The following is a 21,534-nucleotide window of genomic DNA, read 5'->3' as shown; positions in this document are numbered from 1 at the left end:
GCGCATGAAAAAAGGAACGCCCAGCGGGAGTAATTAAGATGTGTCAAAGCTGGGAGGATCAGCGTGCTACCCTTAACACAGTGCTATGAGCCGCTGTGTAATATTATGAAAGCAATAAGTGAACGTGAAAGTGATGAAAACGAAAAATTATACTCATCATTCTTATACTATATATTTATTTTTAATAAATATATGATATAAGGACGATGAGTAAAAGAATTTAATTAGTTTAATAGGAATAAAATTAAAAAGAGAAAAAAATTAAAATAGATGTAGTGTGTAAGGATGATGAGTAAAATAATTTAATTAGTTTAATAAGAATAAAATTAAAAAAAATAAAATAAAACAGATGTGGTGTGTGGTATAAGCGGGTGGGCAACAACAAAAGAAAAAATATCTCAAAATTTTATTGGAATTTGTGGGTTTTAAGTGGGTGAGAGATTAAAACAAAAAAAAAAAAAGTGGGTGAGAGAGAATATCAAACTAAATTTACATCATTTATCGATCTCCATATCAATGAATAATAAATATTGTAGGCTTATTCAACGTATATCTCTCTCACTTCAAACACTGAATTCGGATAAAAATTTGAGAGCAACTTAATTCGTATTGTAATTACTTCATAGGATGGGTAATATTCAAACTTTTACTAATATGCAAGTAACCCTTTTATTTGTAAATTGTAATAATGAGTTTCACAAAATTTTACAAGATATAGCATTCCAAGACCACGCAAGAGAAATGTTAAACGTATGTGTACAAAAATCAATCTTAATAAGAGTGATGTTATAACTATATTAATATACATCATTTTTCTTCTATAGGTAAAAAATGTGATATATCTATGTGTATATATATATGCTAGTAGTTGTATAACGTGCAACGTTTGCCCATTTGTCTAATTGAAAATGATGTGTCCAAAAAAATAATATGTTTTTTTAAAGAAAAATAATTAGTTAATAATTTAATACACAGAACAGGAAAATAAATTTTAACAAGTATCATGATAACAAAACATTACATTAATATGAGTAGTATGAAAATTAAAAGATTTTTGATATTTTAACAATAGTTTTCTTAGCAAAAGATATGAATTGTGTAGAATTCAACCACAATACTCAATGACCGAGGGAGCACTGAAAAAATATAGAATCATTTATTTCTATATTGCTCTCTTTTCCATCATTAAAGTAAGTCTCTTCTATTTTGAAAACTCCAAAAATATTATAATGGTAGAAAATCATTATGAATATTATGAGATTTAAATTATATTAAAAACTCTAATTATTTATATGATTTTACTCTCTTAAAAATATTTAACAAAATTCTATCATTTATTTAATGATAAAAGATTAATATTTTATAAATTAAAATTGAATTTATATTTTAATTATCTATTTTAAGTTAGTCTAGCCTCCATTGTTGGATCAAATCTGGAGATTGAAGATGAAGGGTTGAGATTTAAAATCCCAAACCCTAACTTTTCCCCTCATTTTTTCCTCATTTTGTGATTTGTGTGGTAATTTTGTATTTTTGTGGCGATTTGTTTGGTGATTTTGTGGTGATTTGTGTGGTGATTTTGCTGTGAAGATGTAGAGATAGACACGGATGCACGTAGCACTATTAATTACTGTAGCTATGTTCATTACTGTAGCGTAGCATTGTTCATGTATCACTGTTCGTTTGCCTAATTCAGTAAAACTTTATCTTTTATTTAATGATGAAAAATTAGTATTTTATAAATTAAAGTTAGTTTTAAGTGTATGATATAATATTTATATTTTAATTATCTATTTTATGTTAGTTTAAATTAATATTTAAACTTCTACCGTTAGATTAAATCTGAAGATTCAAGATGAAGGGTTCGGATTTAAAACCCAAAAACCAACATTTTCCCTCACTTTTCCTTTCTCCCTCTCTCTCCTTCCCCACGCACATTTGCCTAATTTAGTTAATTAAGAATATTATCATATTTAAATTATGTTAAAACTCTAATTATTTATATGATTTTAATTTCTAAAAATATTTAGTAAAATTTCATCATTTATTTAATGATGGAAGATTAGTATTTTATAAATTAAATTTGATAGTTTATGTATCATATGCAATTTATTTAGTTAATTAAGGATATTATCATACTTAAATTATGTTAAAACTCTAAATATTTATATGGTTTTAATTTTTGAAAAATATTTAATAAGGACTTAAAATGAAGGGTAGAGATTAATTTCTTAAAAATATTTAATAAAATTTCATCATTTATTTAATGATGAAAGATTAGTATTTCATAAATTAAATTTGATAGTTTATGTATGATATGTTATTTATATTTTAATTATTTAAATTTTAAATTAGTTTAAATCAATGTTTTAATAAGAGAAATTATTTATATATAAATTTTAACAAGAGAAATTATTTATTATAGTAATAAATATTACAGTCTTATAATTGTATCTCTAAATTTTAATAGAAATTATTTAAATAATTTTAAAGTGTGTAAAATCTGCACAATATCTTTAAACAAATTTTAGATCCCAGACGTTGAATTTTATAATAAAACCCCAGCCCCTCTCTCTTTCTCCTTCACTTTTCTCCCCCCGACTCTTTCTCTCTCCTCCATTTCTTTCAGCGTACGTCATACGCAGCTCTCCCCATGCCTAATTCCTCCACTGCCCAGCCCGGCACCGCCGTGCGCCAGTGAGCCTCACCACCCCTTCCATCGGCACCACCTCACTCCGGCGAGTCCCCCACACCTGTCTCCCTCTATCACGCTCTCTCTTCCTCTCTCTCGGCAATGCACATCCCAAATGTGCTTGATGTTACTGTGCCGCCGTGCACCATCCTCCGGTGCCACCACCTCGACGGTAGCCTCCCCTCCCATCGACCATCCTCCTCCAGTGAGTTCGACCTCCATCTCCCTACTGTTTGCCCCCAAGAAATCCACCTCTCTCTTGCATGGGTTCTCCACACCCACGGCGGAGCTCCACCTCCTCTGGCTACCGCACCACCACCAGGACCTCCTTTGGCCACCGACCACCTCTCGTAGCTATCCCTACGTCCAGCCTAGCCACCATGCATGCTCACCTTCCCTCACGGACGCCCACTTCCCCTTAGGCCACCTCCACCACCGTACGCCGCCACCCAAGGCGTGTAACCACCCTCTCCGACATCCTCAGGCCACTACCGACCCATCCCAACCACCCATGGCCCTGATCTGCCACCTATGCTCCCTCACTCTCTCACGACATCTCTCCCTCTCACACACGGCCAGTTTCCCCTCTACCACCATGATTTGTGTGGTGATTTTTTTATTTTGTGATATTTTTGTGGTGATTTTGTTGTGATTTTATAGTGATTTTACCGTGGATTTGCTTTGAGGATGCAGAGAGGGACGCAAAGAGATAGTGGTTTTGCCGTGGTTTTGTTGTGTTCACCACTGTTTATTATTGTTCACGATTACTGTTCATGAATAGAGACTACTATTCATTACTGTTCACGTCGTTATAGCCTCTTTTAAGTATAAGGAGATATATGAAGTATTTTATAAATCAGTATAGATAACATATTTAGTAAAATGCTTACATTTTGTTAAAATAAAATAAAATATTTACATAATTTAAAAGATAAACTTAAAAAACAAATGATGTGAATAATATACTTTACCTACCGACTTGAGAATAGATACTATAAATCATTTTTTTATGTACTTATATATTTTAATAAAATAAAATAATAATTTCGAAACAATATCTTGTGAAAGAGTGAGATAAAAGATAATAATGAACACATAAGTAATCTTTCTTTAAATTCTAAGGGGTTGGTCAAAGTGGTTGAAGGCTTGGTCTTGTGGTATAGCTCCTCAAGGTTTGAGGTTTGATATTTCACAAGTGCAAACAATTCTTTAAGATTACACTCCCTGACAAAGTCAGTGACTTATCCAATTTCATGTATGAGAAACTTCAGAAGATTCGATGGGACTGAAATTTATTATATATGGATGAATATGAAAGATCCTACTTTGGAGAAGTTCTAATCAAATAAATAATAATAATAATAATAATCTTTCTTTGATAAATATGATCCATGAGCTATCTGGGCAATCCAACCCACTCACTTGAACAGGAAAAACCACTTTAAAATTTAAATTCATAGGAATAATCGCCTCAGGCTCTTGCAAAAAGACAAAAGACACAACCTAGTAATCATTTAATAATATAAAAAAATAAATATAAATAAAAGTTATTATTGAGAATAATTATTTTATACGTATGATATGATATTATTTAAATCATATATCTTTTAAATCTAAAATAAAATAAATAAAAAATTAAAAATAACTATATAATAAATGTTAATTCTTTACTATTAGAGTGACTTCTCTACGATATTACTCGTATAAAAACACACAAATTCAATAAAAAAAAAAAAGTTGGTAACTGTCTTCTAATTCCTTATTCCCAGACATCTATCGTCACCCTTCATTACAATTTTATATAAAGTTACAAAATCAGAATACTTTTGTTGTCCCGATTCAAAGCAAAAACCTTTGATAGAGAGATTGATAGATACCTGTCTTCCACAAGAAACAACCTTGACGCTTTTCCGATCACCGGGAAATGGCTTCCCGGCGAGCACCCATCGCCTTGTTTTTCTTCCTCTACCTCATAGTCTCTTCCCAATCTGTGGACTTCAAGCCGCACAAAGAGAAGCACAAAATCGACGGACCCATCAAGACCTTAGTCGTCCTGGTCATGGAAAACCGCTCCTTTGACCACGTTCTAGGATGGCTCAAATCGACCAGGCCCGAGATCGATGGCCTGACAGGCGAAGAATCAAACCGGATTCTAGTCTCCGACCCGGACTCCCCGGAAGTCTTCGTCTCAGATGACGCCCTGTTCGTGGACTCGGATCCGGGTCATTCGTTTCAGGCGATCCGTGAGCAGATATTCGGGTCAGACGATAGCTCGAAGCCGCCGTTGATGAACGGGTTCGTTCAGCAGGCGGAGAACATGAGTGAAAGCATGCCGAGAACCGTCATGAGTGGGTTCAAACCGGCCGTGCTACCGGTTTACACCGAGTTGGCGAACGAGTTCGCAGTGTTCGACCGGTGGTTCGCCTCGGTCCCAGCGTCGACTCAGCCGAACCGGTTCTACGTCCACTCGGCGACTTCACACGGCGCCATGAGTAACGTACGGAAGGACCTTATCCACGGGTTCCCCCAGCGGACGATCTTCGATTCTCTGGACGAAAACGGCCTTACCTTCGGTATTTATTACCAAAACATCCCCGCTACTCTCTTCTTCAAAAGCTTGAGGAAGCTGAAGCACGCGACGAATTTCCATAGCTATTCCTTGAAGTTTAAGCTCGATGCTAAGCTGGGTAAGCTTCCCAACTATGTGGTGTTGGAACAGAGGTACTTTGACGTGGATTTGATGCCGGCCAACGACGACCACCCGTCTCACGACGTGGCGATCGGGCAGAGGTTCGTGAAGGAGGTGTACGAGACTCTGAGGGCTAGCCCGCAGTGGAACGAGATGGCTTTGTTGATAACTTACGATGAGCATGGAGGGTTCTATGACCACGTGCCTACACCTGTATCTGGTGTGCCTAACCCTGACGGGATAATTGGGCCTGACCCCTATTACTTCCGTTTCGACCGGTTGGGTGTTCGGGTCCCCACCATTCTGGTCTCACCATGGGTCGAGAAGGGCACCGGTGAGTTTTTTCTTTTTCTGACCCCCATATTAGATTATTTTGCTTCGAAGTTGCAGGATATTGTTGTTGGGTTTTTGGTTTCTAAGATGGTATATGTTATATATGGTATTTTGTTTGTTGTATATACCCTCCTATGGCTTCTTTTAGTTACTTTACAGCTTCTTGTGTTGGCTTGGCATCCCATACTTACTTCTACTTTGAAGGATTCAGAACTTGTGGTATACTGAGTAATTGTGATTTGGCTCTGAATATTTGTGTTGGATGTGTAGAATTATGTGGATATTAAGAAACTGTTTTGGCAGCATTTTACTTCCAGACCTTCCATACATCTTGATATTTGCAATGTAACTATATGTAATTTTTTTTATGGGCATTGTAACTATATATGTATGACCTTTGGGTTCGGTAAGATCCTTTTCCCAGCTAACCCGGTCATTTTAATTCCTAGTCTGCCATAACAATGGCTCTCATGGCCATGCATGTGTTGATCTTGTATATGTCCTGTGTACTTGGTTTTGCCCATTTTAATAAAATTCTTATTTACTGATAGAAAAAAACAGAGACTCTCATGGCAACACTCCTTTTGATAAATCCTAAGCCAGAGGATAAATTGCTTCACTGCCGACTGACATATCATATATATAGGCAAACAACAGACGCTCTGTCACACACAGACACGGTTTAGAAACATTGTGAAATGAAATGGATTTGAAATTTATGCTTTCTGATGATGAGTCGTGAATAAGATTACTTTGTTATTCATGCAATGAGTCAAACAGATGAAAACTGCCATGCTGAGATATTACCACTAATCCCCTACCCTCTATCCAAAAAGGAGAACTTTGTCCTTCTGTGATTTAGTGACACAATGTAGGTTAGACCAAGCTTGAACTCTACATTGGCTTCTTTGTCTAGTCTTTTAATGGCTGACAAACCAACCAAATATCTGGGTTCAGAAAGACCTTGAACTCTAGGTTTATGTACAGTTGGTCAAAAGGCATTATCTATCTCTATGGCCTGATTTTGGCCTTGTTTGCATTTAAAACCCACCTCAACTCATCTCATCTCATCTCATCATTACAACTTTCTCAAATTCCCACACAAAATATAATAAATAATTCAACATTTATTCTACTATTCACAAACCATCTCAACCCATCTCAACTTCTCACTGAATCCAAACCACTCCTTTAACTGTTATCTTTTTTTGGTCATGCTTTGCAAATGAAACGTGCAGCATTTTCATTTTGCCATATTTCTGTGAAGCTTCTTTATGATATACATTGTGTTGAAGTTATAGTATTCAGGGAGGTATATATTGTACAAGTAATAAGTTTTTTATTTCGCAGCGTACAAGTAACAGAGGTTAATTCTAAAGAGTTATCATTATCTAGCGGCACCCATTATGCACCTCTGATATTTCCATCTTTTACTACATATTGGGTCTGAATCATTTGACCTGCAGACTGACTCTTGATTGTTTGTTGCAGTGATTCATGAGCCAGATGGACCAAAACATCATTCACAATACGAGCATTCTTCTATTGCCGCAACTGTAAAGAAGCTTTTCAATTTGGAATCAAACTTCCTGACCAAAAGGGATGCATGGGCGGGTACTTTTGAGGATTACTTTGACATTCTTGATTCTCCCCGTGATGATTGTCCAGGTTTGCACCACAGTCCTTTATTGCATCAAATTACTTTTGCTTAGTGATTTTGATTCTCACATTTTCACTGCATTTTTTAAGTAGTTGACACTTCATAACGTGAAAGATATAAAATAAAAAAAATGGCTTTTCTGTAGTACAATGGTGGAACTTGCCTCTCACAAGTTGATCTAGATCTTTAATTGGATTATCACACTTTTGATGATTATTGTGTGGCAGTGCCATGACCTAAAAAACGTGCCATGACCATCATCATTTGTCTTTCCTTTTCTTTGGGTTGGGAGAGGGTAGTATGATGTACCTATAGAGAAGAGTATGCAGCTGCACATTCCCTTTTGAGAACGGTGCTTTTTTTATTGGTAAAAAAAAAAAACAGCCACTTTAGTGAACTCTGAGTCTAAAACTGTCCTTTTGAATGGTATGGCAAGTCTGGAAAAAGTTCATCAGATGGTCTACGATGGTCTGCTCATAAGAACTCAAGGAGATATGAAAGATATAATCTAGCATGTGGCTGCTTATTGTAGTTGAAGAAGCCAAGGATTGGTAGAGGAATTCTCACTTATGGTAGAGGAATATAAGCTTATATGCAATTCATTTACTTAATTTTAGCACTGTTAGAACGTTTTAGTTACTTCCTCGCAATAGATTATTTTGAAAGGAAGAAAAAAAAAAAAAAAAACAATCTTGGAATCTGGTTGCAGAAACCCTTCCTGAGGTTAAGATATCCCTGAGGCCACGGGGACCGAAAGAAGATGCTAGCCTCTCAGAATTTCAAGTTGAACTGATCCAGCTCGCATCCCAGCTCAATGGTGACTATGTCCTGAATACATACCCAGATATCGGCAAAAGCATGACAGTGGGTGAAGCCAACCGGTATGCAGAGGAGTCAGTCAAGAGGTTCTTGGAAGCGGGAAAGGCTGCTCTTAAAGCTGGAGCCAACGAGTCTGCAATTGTTACAATGAGACCTTCCCTGACTAGCCGAGTTATGCTTAGAGACCATGGTCTCTACGTAGGGAGCCACTGATTGTTTTTTCTTCAGAAATGCCGGTTGTATAAAATTTGGGTTACAATTCCGCTCTCTCTTTCTCTCTATCTATATATATATATATATATACACGCGTACATCTTTATCTCTATGGCATTGACGCCAACCCATTTAGCTACAAGCTTTACAAAAGAAACATACTCTCTTCAACGATTTCTGATCTCTAAAGAACCTTGCAGTAGGATTGAGTTCATGAGACGAAGTTTTGACCATCTGTCAAAGGAAAAAGAGCAAATGAAGGGTTAGTTACATTTTGTCTCTTCGAATTTTTACTCAAATTCATAATGTGCCTCCGAAACTAATAATTGCATCAAAGTGAACTTTTTAACTTTCAAAACTTTCTAATCTCTCCCTTCTGTCCACCAGTAACGTTAAATCTAACGAAAATACATTGCATATAATTTTTATTTAATTTATTATCATTGATCATATAAAAGATAAATTAATATATGTTATCAATTAATAATAAATTATTAACTATATATAAAATTATTTTATACTTAAGTTGCAAACAAGTATGAATAATCTATGTACACAATGAAATTATTTGATATTCATTAATCATATATAAATTAATAAAAAAATTTATTTAATGATTTATGATTTATTATTAATTGATAGCATATATTATTTTATATTTTATATGATCAATGATAATAAATTAAATGAAAATTATATCTTTGCTAGGGGTGATAAACAGTCCGGTCGGACCGAACGGACTGACCGTTTCGGTCCGGACCGGTGGTCCACATTTCCACGGTCCAGGGTTTTTTCGAACCGGACCAGAGCAAATGAAAAAAAAATATATATATTTTATATAATAATTGTACAATTAACAATATAAAATTTTAAATATGTTATTAATACTTGTTAATATTCTATAAATTAACAATATTTTATATATATCTTCATCTAACCTATCACTATTAACAATATAAAATTTTAAATATGTTATTAACACTTGTTAATATTCTATGAATTAACTAATATATAATATCAATTAGTTAATTATATAGTAATTATGTAAATTAATAATATAATTTTCATCTAATTTATTATCATTGACCATATAAAATATTTTTTTATTGAGTTTGTTACTTAATCCACATTAATAAGTCACTTAATTTAATTTAGTATTTTAAATAAATATTTTTATTAATTATTTAGTACTTAATCCGGTCCCTTTGGGTGTTCGGTCCGGTCCGGACCATTTGTACCCCTAATCTTTGCAGTGAATGTTATGCACATGAACAACATGTGTAGTGAATTTTTGTTAAGTTTAACGCTGTTGGTATACCGAAGGGAGGATTGGAAAGTTTTGAAAGTTCGAAAGTCCACTTTAATGCAATATTAGTTTTGGAGACATATTGTGAATTGAGTGAAAGTTCGAGAGGACAAAACGTAATTAACCCACAAATGAATCTTGTCGAATGTTAAGAATATTATACAAATAATTAAATTTATTTTTTTCCACCAGTTTAAACTTATGGAATAGATGATTTTATATGATATTACGGTAGAAATCCTAAATTTAAATCTTAGCTCTATACTTAAAAGTGGTGATTTAAGAAGTTCTCAGTAGCGTTAGCATAGGGAAATTGTGGATAACATCATTTAAAAACCGAACCAAAGAAAAACACTTTTTAAAAAACAAATTCAAAGTTTTTAAATTTTCTAGAATGAAAAAGCCTTTTATGTAAGAGAATTAAAAGTTTTTAAAGCTTTTTTTTTATTATTATTTATTTTATGATTCGGCCAAAAAGGATTATTAAAATGGGGTGAAGTAGTGACACCAGTACATCCTTCTTTCACTGAGTGAAGGTAAGGCTCTCCCTCTCTAAGTTTCTTTGTAAACTTAGAGCTTTTCACCCTTCTGGATTTTTGTCTGTGAAGGCCAAGGGATGGAAGGGGACATTTTAAAAATGTGTGAGGAACTGAAGCTTACGGAAGAGGAACAAAAGGAGGTGGTGATAAGTGTGGATGATGTGAGACTCTCAGAGACAAAAAGTAAACACTGCTTTGTGATTTTGGTGGTGGTTGACAAGGAAGCTAACAGAGGTACGCTTAGGAGCACCTTAACCCAAGTGTGGCAGGTTGAAGGTAAAACTGTTTTCAAAGAAATAGGCAAGAACAAGTTCCTGGTGGAATGCAAGAAGATAGAAGACAAGACGAGGATCATGAAGGGTCGTCCCTGGTCCTTTGACAAGAACTTAGTATGCATGCAAGACTGTGAAGGCTTCAAGTCTTGGATGGAAATGAAGTTCCAGAAAGAGCCTTTCTGGATTCAGTGCCATGACCTGCCTTTTGCAGGTATGAACTCTAACACAGGCCTTAATCTATGCAAAGGGGCGGGAGAGGTTCTTATGGTGGACAATGATAGTAGTGGGCTTTGCTGGAGTAGTTTCTTAAGGGTTAAAGTCCTCTTAGATATCACTAAACCTTTGGCGAGAGGGAAGTTTATCAGTTTGGAGGACTCCAAATACTGGATTCCTTTCAAATACGAGAGGCTGCCAAATTTTTGTTATCATTGTGGTTTGATCAAACATGATATGGGTCTATGCGAGAGTATGGATAGAGGGAAGATGAGCATGGAGGGCTTCAGACAACAGTATGGTCTGGCTAAGGGCTAAGTTGAAAACAATCTTGACTGGCAGTAACCAAGATAGGACTGTACAGGGTAATGGTAAGAGATCGGGGAGTGACAATAGGAAGGAAGATGACGAAAACCAGCTAGAAACAGGTACACAGGGAAGGGAGGTACTCGAGGCAGTTTTTGTGGAAGAGGCTCAGGGAGAAATAAATGCAGGAGGAAATCCAGGATTGTGTCCCAGTAAAGAAGATCCTGTTGGCTCAAAAAGGCAGGCTGACTACACGAATGTGGAAGGACAGGAAGCATTTCCAAATTGGTAGGGGCAGAAACCTCCTTGGTAGGAAGAGAGCCTATCTCGGGAATAGGTGAGCATAACCTTTCTTTTTTGAGGGAGGTACCTACGACGTATCTAGAAAATCACGTGCAACATAACTTAGATGGTGGTCTCCCTGAACCACCTACCAACTTAGTTTCCTCAAAAGTCAAAGCACAGGTTGGCTTGAGAGGTCCTTCTGTTACAACCAGATGGAAGAGAAGGGCACGTGATGGGCTAGACATGGGGAGTAAGACCGATACGTGTGGAATGGATATTGACAAAGTAAAGGTTGGACAAAAGAGGAGAAAACAACATGCACCATCTGGAGAGGTGGGTAAGAAACTCAAACAGGTCTTCGATGGGGAAGGAAAATAGGGGGATGGCAAGGCAGTGGCTGCTATGCAGCACTGCCAATCACTATGAAGCTTCTATGCTGGAACTGCCGAGGGCTTGGGAACCCTCGGACAGTTAATGAACTTCACTTTCTAGTGAAGGAAAGAGGCCCTTCAATGGTATTTCTGTCTGAAACTAAGAGCAACAGGTTCAAAATGGAGAAGATAAGGAATAAGCTGGGTTTTACTAACACTTTTATAGTAGATAGTATTGGTAGGAGTGGTGGCCTTGCTCTCCTATGGAAAGAAGAGATGCGGGCTCAACTATGTTCATACTCAAATAGTCACATCTCAGTGACTGTTGCACCTGAGATGGGAGGTCAAACCTAGATGTTTTCAAGCTTCTACGGAAATCCAGCTACAGAAAAGAGGAAAGAGAGTTGGAGACTTTTGAGAATGTTGAAACCGGAGGATCAAAATAGTAGCCTATGAAGTCATGCATTCCATGCAACACAGAATGAAGAACAGAAAAGAGAGTTACATGGCAATGAAGCTGGACATGAGCAAGGCTTATGACCGTATAGAATGGCCTTTCTTGGAAGCTTTCCTTCTTAAAATGGGCTTTGAAAATGAGTCGGTTGACTTAATTATGCAGTGTGTATCTTCAGTCAAATACTCCTTATTGATTAATGGTACACCACAACAATATTTCCAACCAATGAAAGGCTTGAGACAAGGGGACCCTCTCTCCCCTTATCTCTTTATCTTATGCACTGAGGACTTGGGAACATTTTGGACACAGCTGAGAGAAAGGGCTTTATCTCGGGATTCCCTTTTGCTAGAGGTTCTCTGCTGGTTAACCATCTCTTTTTTGCAGACGACAGTTTGCTGTTTTGCAAAGCTAACGCCCTGGAGTGGAGTAGAATGTTTAGAATTCTTAACTCTTATGAGGTCGCGTCTGGTCATAGATTAAATTTGGAGAAATCAGCCATCTTTTTCAGCAAAAACACTACTGCAGCAGCTAAACAGGTAATTCTATCGACAGCTAGGATGAAGGAAGCAAACCACCTTGAGAAGTATCTTGGCTTACCATCATATGTGGGGAAGAACAAACTTGCCTCGTTCAGACCTATCTTGGACTCCATCAGATTCCGAATGCAAAACTAGAAGGTGAAATTTATCTCTAACGCAGTAAAAGAAGTGCTTATGAAGTCAATAGTGCAAGCCATTCCCTCGTACTGCATGAGTATTTTTAAACTCTCTAAGGCTATTATTAAGGTGATTAACAATCTAATGCAGAAATTTTGGTGGGGTAGTAGAGGGGACAGGATAAAAACTCAATGGCTGCCTTGGAAACTGCTAGGGAAGAGCAAAACAGATTGTGGACTAGGCTATAGGGACTTTGATCACTTTAACCGAGCACTTTTAGGCAAACAAGGCTGGAGACTGATCCAACAAAAAAACTCTCTAGTGGCTCAAGTTTTAAAAGCCAAGTACTTCCATAGATCTGATTTTCTGCGTGCAAAAATTGGTAGCTATCCCTCTTATGTTTGGAGGAGTATGATGGAGGCCAGACCAGTCCTTGAAGAGGGTTTGATATGGCGTATTGGGAATGGGAAGGAAGTTAACATGTGGAGGGACAAGTGGATCCAGCAACCTACCTCTTACAAGGTACAGACTCCTCTGGTTGAAGGAATGGAGCATTGGACAGTAGATAAACTGATCGATGAATAGACAAAAGTTTGGAACATGGCCCTTCTGAAGAGCATCTTCTGTGAAGAAGACATCAGCAACATCTCTAAGATTCCTATCAGTTGGAAGGGCATCTCGGACAAACTGGTGTGGAGGTGCACCAAAGACGGGTTATACACAGTGAGGAGTGCCTATCATCTCCTCAAGGACATGGAAAAACAGTCTATAGGGCAAGTTTCTCGAAGTGTGAATCATAGAGAGATCTGGTCCTATATGTGGAAGATAAAGGTCCCAAATGCAGTTAAAATGTTCTTATGGAGAGCCTGTCACAATTATTTGCCTACAAACCTTAATCTCAGTAAAAGGAAGATAATGGAATCAAATCTCTGTCCAGTGTGCACACGGGAACCCGAGTGTGCAGTACATGCATTATGGTCATGTGTTGCGGTGCAGGATGTATGGGGCATCTGCTCAAGGAAGCTACAGAAAGTGCAAGTCAGTTTTCAAACTTTCAAGGAATTAATGAGCTACCTAGTATCAGAAGTAAGTGAGGGAGACCTTGAGGTTTTTGCAATCACAGCATACCTAGTTTGGAAGAGAAGGAACGGGCTGGTGGTTGAAAAGAAATTTGAGAACCCCTCTAAGTTGATCCATAACAGCTACCAAATGCTGAGAGAATTCAAAGAAGCAAACGTAAGCTGCTCTTCCAGGCATAGAGACAAGCCTCAAGTAGTAGAATGGACTCCTCCACATGTGAATGGTTTTAAGGCAAATTGGGATGCAGCTGTTGACAGAATAAGGTGCAAAATAGGCATAGGGGTGGTGGTGAGGAACTGGGAAGGCAAGGTAATTGCAACTATGAGATCTCAAAGGGATTTGTTCCCTGATGCAAAGCTGGCTGAGGCTTTGGCGGCTCTAAAGGCTGTAGTTTTCTGTAAACATCTACACCTTCAAAATCTTATTCTGGAAGGGGATGCACTCAATGTGGTTCAAGACATCAACGAAGAGACAAGAGATTGGAGCATAGCAGGGCTAGTTATTCAAGACATCAAAGCAGAACTAAGAAGCTCGCCATCTTGGTCCTTTCAATATGTATCTAGATTATCAAATTGTATTGCCTATAGATTAGTAAAGGATGCTGTAAAACTCTCTGAGGAGAGCATTTCCTTGGAGGAAGTCCCTCCATGTATCCAGCACTTGTTGCAGTAATGAGGAATAAGATTGTTTTAAAAAAAATAAAAAAAAAATGGGGTGAAGTACTCCCTAAAAGGATTCTAGAGGGGGAACCAACTTCTGTAATATACCGAATCCTATACTAGGTATGATCTTTAACGCTGGCAATAATAGGTTGCCAAAATAAAATCCACCAAATGAAAAATTGGAGATGATTTGAATAATGAGATAGATGTAAAAGGATAAAATAAAAAATTGAATAAAAAATTATTAGAATATTATTTTTTAATATTATTTTTTTTAAGATTTGAAAAAATTAAATTATTTATTATATTTTTTTAAAAAAATTTTAAAAATTATAATAATTAGATGAGATAAATTAGATCAACTCATTATCCAGAAAAATACTTAATGCATCCTACTATCAATTCGTGACGCACATGCTTCAACATTATTTTGATAAATAAAAAAATATGTTGCAGTCGGCTTGAAGACTTCAAGCCATAAGAGTTAAAACAGAGATTCAAGATCCACGAAAAGGAACAACACAAAGCACAACTTGCAGTTGAAGTTCATATAGAAGTACGGTTTTGAATTGCGTGCGTTACGGTGCGTCCTTTATAAATAGTAAGAGCAAGTACCCGCGCATGAATGGCATGAAAGTCTACCCATTCACCATGAATCGCTCAAGTAGAGCTCCATGAACAAGCGACCCAAAGATTCATCAGCTACTTTTTCTTACAGCTACCGTTCAACATATCTTCTACCAAAGCTATATATTTTGCCTCGCCCTTGACCACAATTAACGTCTCTCTCTCTCTCCAAAAATAACGCATGGAGATGGAAGCCTCATGGGAACAAAGTGTCACGGCTTCTATCAACACCGTTTACCTCCTGTTTTCTGCGTACCTCGTCTTTGTGATGCAGCTTCGCTTTGCCATGCTCTGTGCAGGCTAAGTCCAGGCCAAGAACACGATGAACATAATGCTTACGAACGTAGTTGACGCGGTTGTTGGTAGCATCTCTTATTACCTCTTTGGCTTTGCTTTTGCCTTTTGGTGACGGTTCCCGTGCCAACGCTTTCATTGGTACGAACTTCTTTGCTCTATTCAGCATTCCCAATAGCTCTTACGACTACAGCTTCTTTCTTTATTAATGGGCTTTCGCCATAGCCGCCGCAGGTATTACCAGTGGCTCCATAGCAGAAAGAACCCAGTTCACTGCTTACCTTATTTTTCCCTTTTTCCTCACTGGATTTGTGTACCCAATCGGCGCTCACTGGGTTTGATCATCCAGTTGTTGGCTCAGTCCTAGTTCCAGTTTGTTGCTATTTGGTTCAGGTGCAATTGACTTTGCTGGGAGTGGTGTCATGCATTTAGTTGCTGCGATTGCAGGGCTCTGGGGCTCTTTCATCGAAGGTCCGAGGTTCGGCCGCTTCGATGCGTCCGGTAAGCTAGTACAAATGCGAGGCCACAACGCAACTCTAGTTGTTCTAGGGACATTTTTGTTGTGGTTTGGGTGGTACGGGTTCAACCCCGGCTCGTTTGTTAAGATTTTTGTCGCCTATCCAACAACAACGGACCAAGCTAATTGGACTGCTATGGGAAGTGTTAGAGAGAATGAGTTTCTCGAATATTTTCATTGAATTGTTTCTGTACATGATGTGTATATTTATACACGATAAAGTAGAATAAAGGAATATTTGGTTTGTTACAAAAACCGTAGAGAAAGATTAGAGATTTTCCTACTGTTACTTTCTAGAAGAATACGGTAGTCTGCTGTTTATGTATTGGTAGTGTGTTCCTCTACTTCTCTTGTTGCTGCATGGGCCTGAGTGATGCTCACCTTCTGTTTGTCAATATGTTCCATAGGTTCAGATATTCTAATACGTCCCCTCGAGTCCAATGGGGTATCTACCACATTGAGACTCGATCTGAGATTGATGAATTTATCTGAAACCAAAGGCTTGGTCAACACATCTGCTATTTGATCTTTGGAGCTACAAAACCGAACTTGTAAGGTGCGAGCTGCAACACGATCCCTGACGAAGTGAAAATCGATGTCCATGTGTTTGGTTTTGGAGTGATAAACTCGGTTGATTGATAGATAAGTCGCACCGATATTATCGCACCATAAAATGGGAGCTTTGGCAAGCGGAATACCCAACTCCCGAAGAACTGTTTGGAGCCAAATTGTCTCAGCAGCTGAAGAAGCCAATGATTTGTACTCTGCTTTAGTTGAAGACCGAGCCACTGTCCTCTGCTTCTTCGAGCTCCAAGAAATGAGATGATGTCCAAGATAAATACAGAAACCTCCCGTTGATCGTCTATCATCAGGACATCCCCCCCACATCAGAATAAGTTTGAAGAGTAAGAGTGGACTGCTTCTTAAACAATAAGCCGTGGTTGATAGTGGCTTTGAGATACCTTAAGACTCGTTTGACAGCACTCCAGTGAGAAACCTTGGGCGAGTGCATGAACTGACAGATCCTATTCACAGCAAAGGAAATGTCAGGTCTTGTTAGAGAAAGGTATTGTAAGCCACCTACTATACTTCGCTACAAGGTGGGATCATAAAAATCAGGGGAGTCGAACTTGGACAATTTGAGTGAAGCAGCCATAGGAGACGAGATTGGTTTGGCGTGAAGCATTTGACTTCGTTGAAGCAGAGTATGTATGTAGTGCCGTTGAGAAAGTAGTAGTCCCTGAGTAGTGTGTTCTGCTTCTAAGCCAAGAAAGTAAGAGAGCTTGCCAAGGTCTTTAACAGGGAAGACACGGCCCAAGTCAGAGATGAGTAAATTAATTGCCGAAGGTTTAGAGGAGGTGATGACTATGTCATCCACATAAACCAGAAAATATATAAGGACATCACCATGCTACAATATAAAGAGAGAGGGATCGACTTTGGATGCAGAGAAACCATAAGCAAGCAACCAAGAGCTGAGTTGAGCAAACCAAGCTCGTGGTGCTTGTTTGAGGCCGTATATGGCCTTGTGCAATTTGCACACATACGTGGGATGAAGTGGATCAAGAAATCCCTGAGGTTATTGTATAAACACATCATCAGTCAACGATCCATGCAAAAAGGCATTCTGGATGTCTAATTGGCGCAATGGCTATGAACGAGTTACTGCAATAGATAAAACAAGCCGTATAGTCGACGACTTCTCTACTGGACTAAAGGTCTCATTATAGTCCAAACCATGCATTTGATGATACCCCTTAGCTACAAGCCGTGCTTTCCTACGTTGAAAGGAACCATCAGAATTTGTCTTAGTCCGAAAAACCCACCTGCAACCAAGAATATTAGTAGCAGAGGAAGGAGGAACCAAACTCCAAGTTTGATTTTGTTGTAGAGCAGAATATTCTTGTAACATTGCTTCTCTCCATTCAGAGAACTTGGCAGCTACGGAATAACTCGATGGTTCATCTGGGACAGATGCAGTGGTAGTGAGACAAAATCGAGAGTAAGGTACTGTACCATCCTTGAACTGTCGGGATCGAGAGGAATTTGTGTGAGCACAAGTGATAATTGGTGATCTTGGAGGAATTATGGCAGGTGGAGGTGAGGGAAGAAGAGGAGTTGTGGAATTCGGTGAAAAAGTTCTGGAGAGGACTGGCTGTGAAGAGGAAGACGTAGAAGGTTCTGGGCTTGAGGAGAACGACGGCTAATTAAAAGAGTTTGGATGTGGGCCAGACCCGAGAAGAGAGGGCATGACTACGGGTAGAGATACCGTTTCAGGTTTTGAGGAGAGTTAAGATGAAGTGAGTCCATTTGTTTGAAGAGGAAAATATATCTCTTTAAACACAACATCTCGAGAAATATAGAGTCTGTTATTAGTGAGATCTAGACACTTATACCCCTTATGAGATGTACTGTAACCCAAAAAGAGACACGGTGTAGAGCGAAATTTTAATTTATTTGAGAGATAGGGCCTGAGATTGGGCCAACATGTGCACCCAAAAACTTTGAAAAATTTGTAATCAGGATCAGAGTTGTAAACAAGAAAATGAGGAGATTTATTTTTGAGAGTAGAAGAGGGAAGAATATTAATTAAATGAACAGCAGTCTCAAGGGCATCAGCCCAATAGGAAAAGGGAAGAGATAAGTGAGCCATTAAAACAAGTCCAGTTTCAAATATGTGCCTATGTTTTCTTTCAACTAGGCCATTTTGTTGATGCGTGTGAGGGCAGGAGAGACGATGAGTGATGCCCATTTTTTGACATATTGGAGTTAACAGTTTGAACTCTCCACCTCCATCAGTTTGTAGAGTGAGAAGTTTGGTGTTGAATAAACGTTCAATATACGACAAAAATTTAGAGAAAAAATGAGAGACATCATACTTAAGTTTAAGTGGAAAGAACCAAGTGTAACGTGAGTAGTGATCAACAAAAAAAAGATAGTATTTAAAACCCAGTCTAGAAACATAAGGGCCCACAAATCTGTACAAAGCAACTCTAAAGGCCTTGAATATTGAGCCTGACTATTACAAAAAGGTAATTGGTGACTTTTTGCTAAGGGACAATCAGGACACTGAAACTTGAAATCCTTGGGAGAGAGCGGCAGGCACTTGGAATGGAGGACACGAGAAACTAGTGCTAAGGATGGATGTCCTAGTCTTTGGTGCCATTGAGCAACACTTGTTCTTTTACCAACATGAGTGGATGGAGAGGAGGATGAAGACAAATTGGAAGGGAAGACGTACAAGCCATTATGCGTGGGACCAGTGAGGAGGAGTGTCTCCGTGTGTTTGTCCTTCACAGAAAAATGGGAAGAGTGAAATTCAAAGAAGCAAGAGTTATCAATGCAAAATTGAAGGACTGAAACAAGATTCTTAGTGATGGATGGAACATGAAGCATATTGCGAAGACAAAATGAAATAGGAGAAGAGCTAGAAGAAAAAGAGGAGTCACCAAAGTTCTGGATGTTTAAACCAGTACCATCTCCAACTCGGATTGTGTCATCACCACTATACTGCTCAGATGAAATATTTAAGTTATTCAAATCGTTCGTAATGTGATGAGTGGCTGCTGAGTCATGGTACCATGAAGAATCAGAGATCGAGCTAGGAGCAGTATAGTTAGCTGAAAAAGATTTTGGAGCATCAAATTGATAGGAATGATCAAACCTGTGCCTACATTGCAAAGCAACATGCCCTGATTTGTTGCATACTTGACAAGTGGGGCGTTGAGCCGTGTAATGAGGTGCAGAGTTGTTAGGAGAGAAAGATCTGCCACCATGAGAATTAAAGGAGGAACGCCCACGACCTCTGCCTTGCCGTCCACTTCGAGCAGATCCACGCCCATGTTGATCACGCCCACTTGTAGAACTGCGGGTGAGATGAGAGGTAAAGCACCTTCAGATGCAGAGATGGTTTCGGAAGGGGGGGGGGGGGAAGAGAACCATCAACATGGTTAAAGAGTCCTTGCTCTCGTAGATAGGCTGATATTTGAACTTTTCATAGAAGATAGTTGTCGGTGGTTAACTTGGTGGTGACAATATGGGAGAGGGAGGTGAGGGTGGAGGGAGGAGGAGAAGAGGAGTTGGCCATTGATCAAGATGACGGTAGTCGAATGGCTCTTGATACCATGTTAGAAAGAATGAGTTTCTCGAATATTCTTCATTGAATTGTTTCTATACATGATGTGTATATTTATACACGATAAAGTATTATAAAGAAATATTTGGTTTGTTACAAAAACCGTAGAGAATGATAACAGATTTTCCTACTGTGACTTTCTAGAAGAATACAGTAGTCTGCTGTTTATGTATTGGTAGTGTGTTCCTCTGCTTCTCTCGTTGCTGCATGGGCCTGAGTGATGCTCACCTTCTATTTGTCAATATGTGCCATAGGTTCAGATATTCTAATAGGAAGAACTCCAGTCACAACTACCTTAGTCGGCTCAACTGCGGGAATCGTGACCCTCTTCATCCGGTGATTACTCGTCAATCATTGGGATGCATTGGATGTTTGCAATGGGGTGCTAGGTGGGTTTGTTGAAATCACATCGGGTTGCTCGGTTGTTGAGCCATGGCCTGCAATTGTGTGTGGATTTTTTGTTGCAAGGGTCTTGATTGGGCTCAATATATTGGCTCTAAAATTGAGATTTGATGACCCATTAGAGGCAGCCTAGTTGTGGTGCTTGGGGTTTGATGTTCACTGGATTGTTTGCCAAAAAAGAATTTGTGATTCAAACCTACGATTCAGGGGAGTCGGGGGTGGTGAGATCCTATGGTGTCTTGATTGGTAGAGGGTGGAGTTTGCTTGGAGCCCAAGTGGTCGAGGTTTTGGCAATTGTGATCTAGGTTAGTTTGACAATGGGGCTTCTTTTCTTTGCCCTACACAAGCTTGGGGTTTTGAGAATCTCTGTGGATGAGGAAATTGCAGGCCTTCACATCTCTAGGCATGGAGGCCATGCCTATTCTAACTACGAAGAAAACCGACTTTTGTTTTACTCAGATTACGTGCGTATGCAAAATGAGCGATCCTGACCCAATGTCATGATTAATCTGCAGGATATTTAACTACTTATTCAGTTGTCATAGGTTTTTAATTCGGCAATGGCTCCATAAGTGGTTTCATTTTGGTTGTAATTCTAGGTATTGTTGTATCATTACATTCTTAGTAAGGTTGGGATCAGATTCAACTCATTCAAGTACTCTTTGGGGAGGTATATGCTGTTTTCCCACATCGAATTAACATTCCCCAACTGGATCCAAATTGTATCAAAGTCTCTATTTAGACTAAAACCACCAAATCCCAGTACCAATTTCTCGTACGTCAAGTTTCTAGCCTTATTACTCATCCACACCTACAAAACTAACTTCCTAACCCTCAACCTTATTTTTCAAGTAGAGAATTATTATACATCAGCCACTATTTACTCTTACGTCCCACACTTATAACTTTTTTATAGGATGTAAGGATATTTTTTATAGGATATAAGGGTATAGAATGGTGAATAGCTTATGTGAAAATTTTTTCTTACCAAGTATTATCATTA

The 21,534-nt window shown here is 38.3% G+C and overlaps 1 protein-coding gene and 1 pseudogene across 1 annotated transcript; both read left to right on the top strand.

The window, feature by feature from the left end:
- The first annotated feature begins 4,424 nt into the window (after window positions 1-4,424).
- Window positions 4,425-8,518, top strand: LOC121239036 (non-specific phospholipase C1-like). The gene is made up of 3 exons (XM_041136157.1): window positions 4,425-5,715; window positions 7,206-7,382; window positions 8,084-8,518. Exons 1-3 carry the CDS (start codon window positions 4,617-4,619, stop codon window positions 8,404-8,406), a joined length of 1,599 nt encoding a protein of 532 aa, XP_040992091.1. The 5' UTR covers window positions 4,425-4,616; the 3' UTR covers window positions 8,407-8,518.
- A 6,778-nt stretch (window positions 8,519-15,296) lies between these two features.
- On the top strand, window positions 15,297-21,433 carry LOC121239038 (annotated as a pseudogene).
- Window positions 21,434-21,534: the final 101 nt, after the last annotated feature.

This window comes from Juglans microcarpa x Juglans regia, chromosome 7D (assembly GCF_004785595.1).
Source record: "Juglans microcarpa x Juglans regia isolate MS1-56 chromosome 7D, Jm3101_v1.0, whole genome shotgun sequence".
In the NCBI taxonomy this organism is placed as follows: domain Eukaryota; kingdom Viridiplantae; phylum Streptophyta; class Magnoliopsida; order Fagales; family Juglandaceae; genus Juglans; species Juglans microcarpa x Juglans regia.
This window is presented reverse-complemented; position numbering and strand designations above follow the sequence as displayed.

Excerpts from the sequence above, each read along its gene's own strand:
- LOC121239036 (XM_041136157.1), top strand. The coding sequence starts at position 4,617 with ATGGCTTCCCGGCGAGCACCCATCGCCTTGTTTTTCTTCCTCTACCTC. Across the intron at positions 5,716-7,205 it reads ATGGGTCGAGAAGGGCACCG|TGATTCATGAGCCAGATGGA; the intron begins GTGAGTTTTTTC and ends TGTTTGTTGCAG. Across the intron at positions 7,383-8,083 it reads TCCCCGTGATGATTGTCCAG|AAACCCTTCCTGAGGTTAAG; the intron begins GTTTGCACCACA and ends ATCTGGTTGCAG.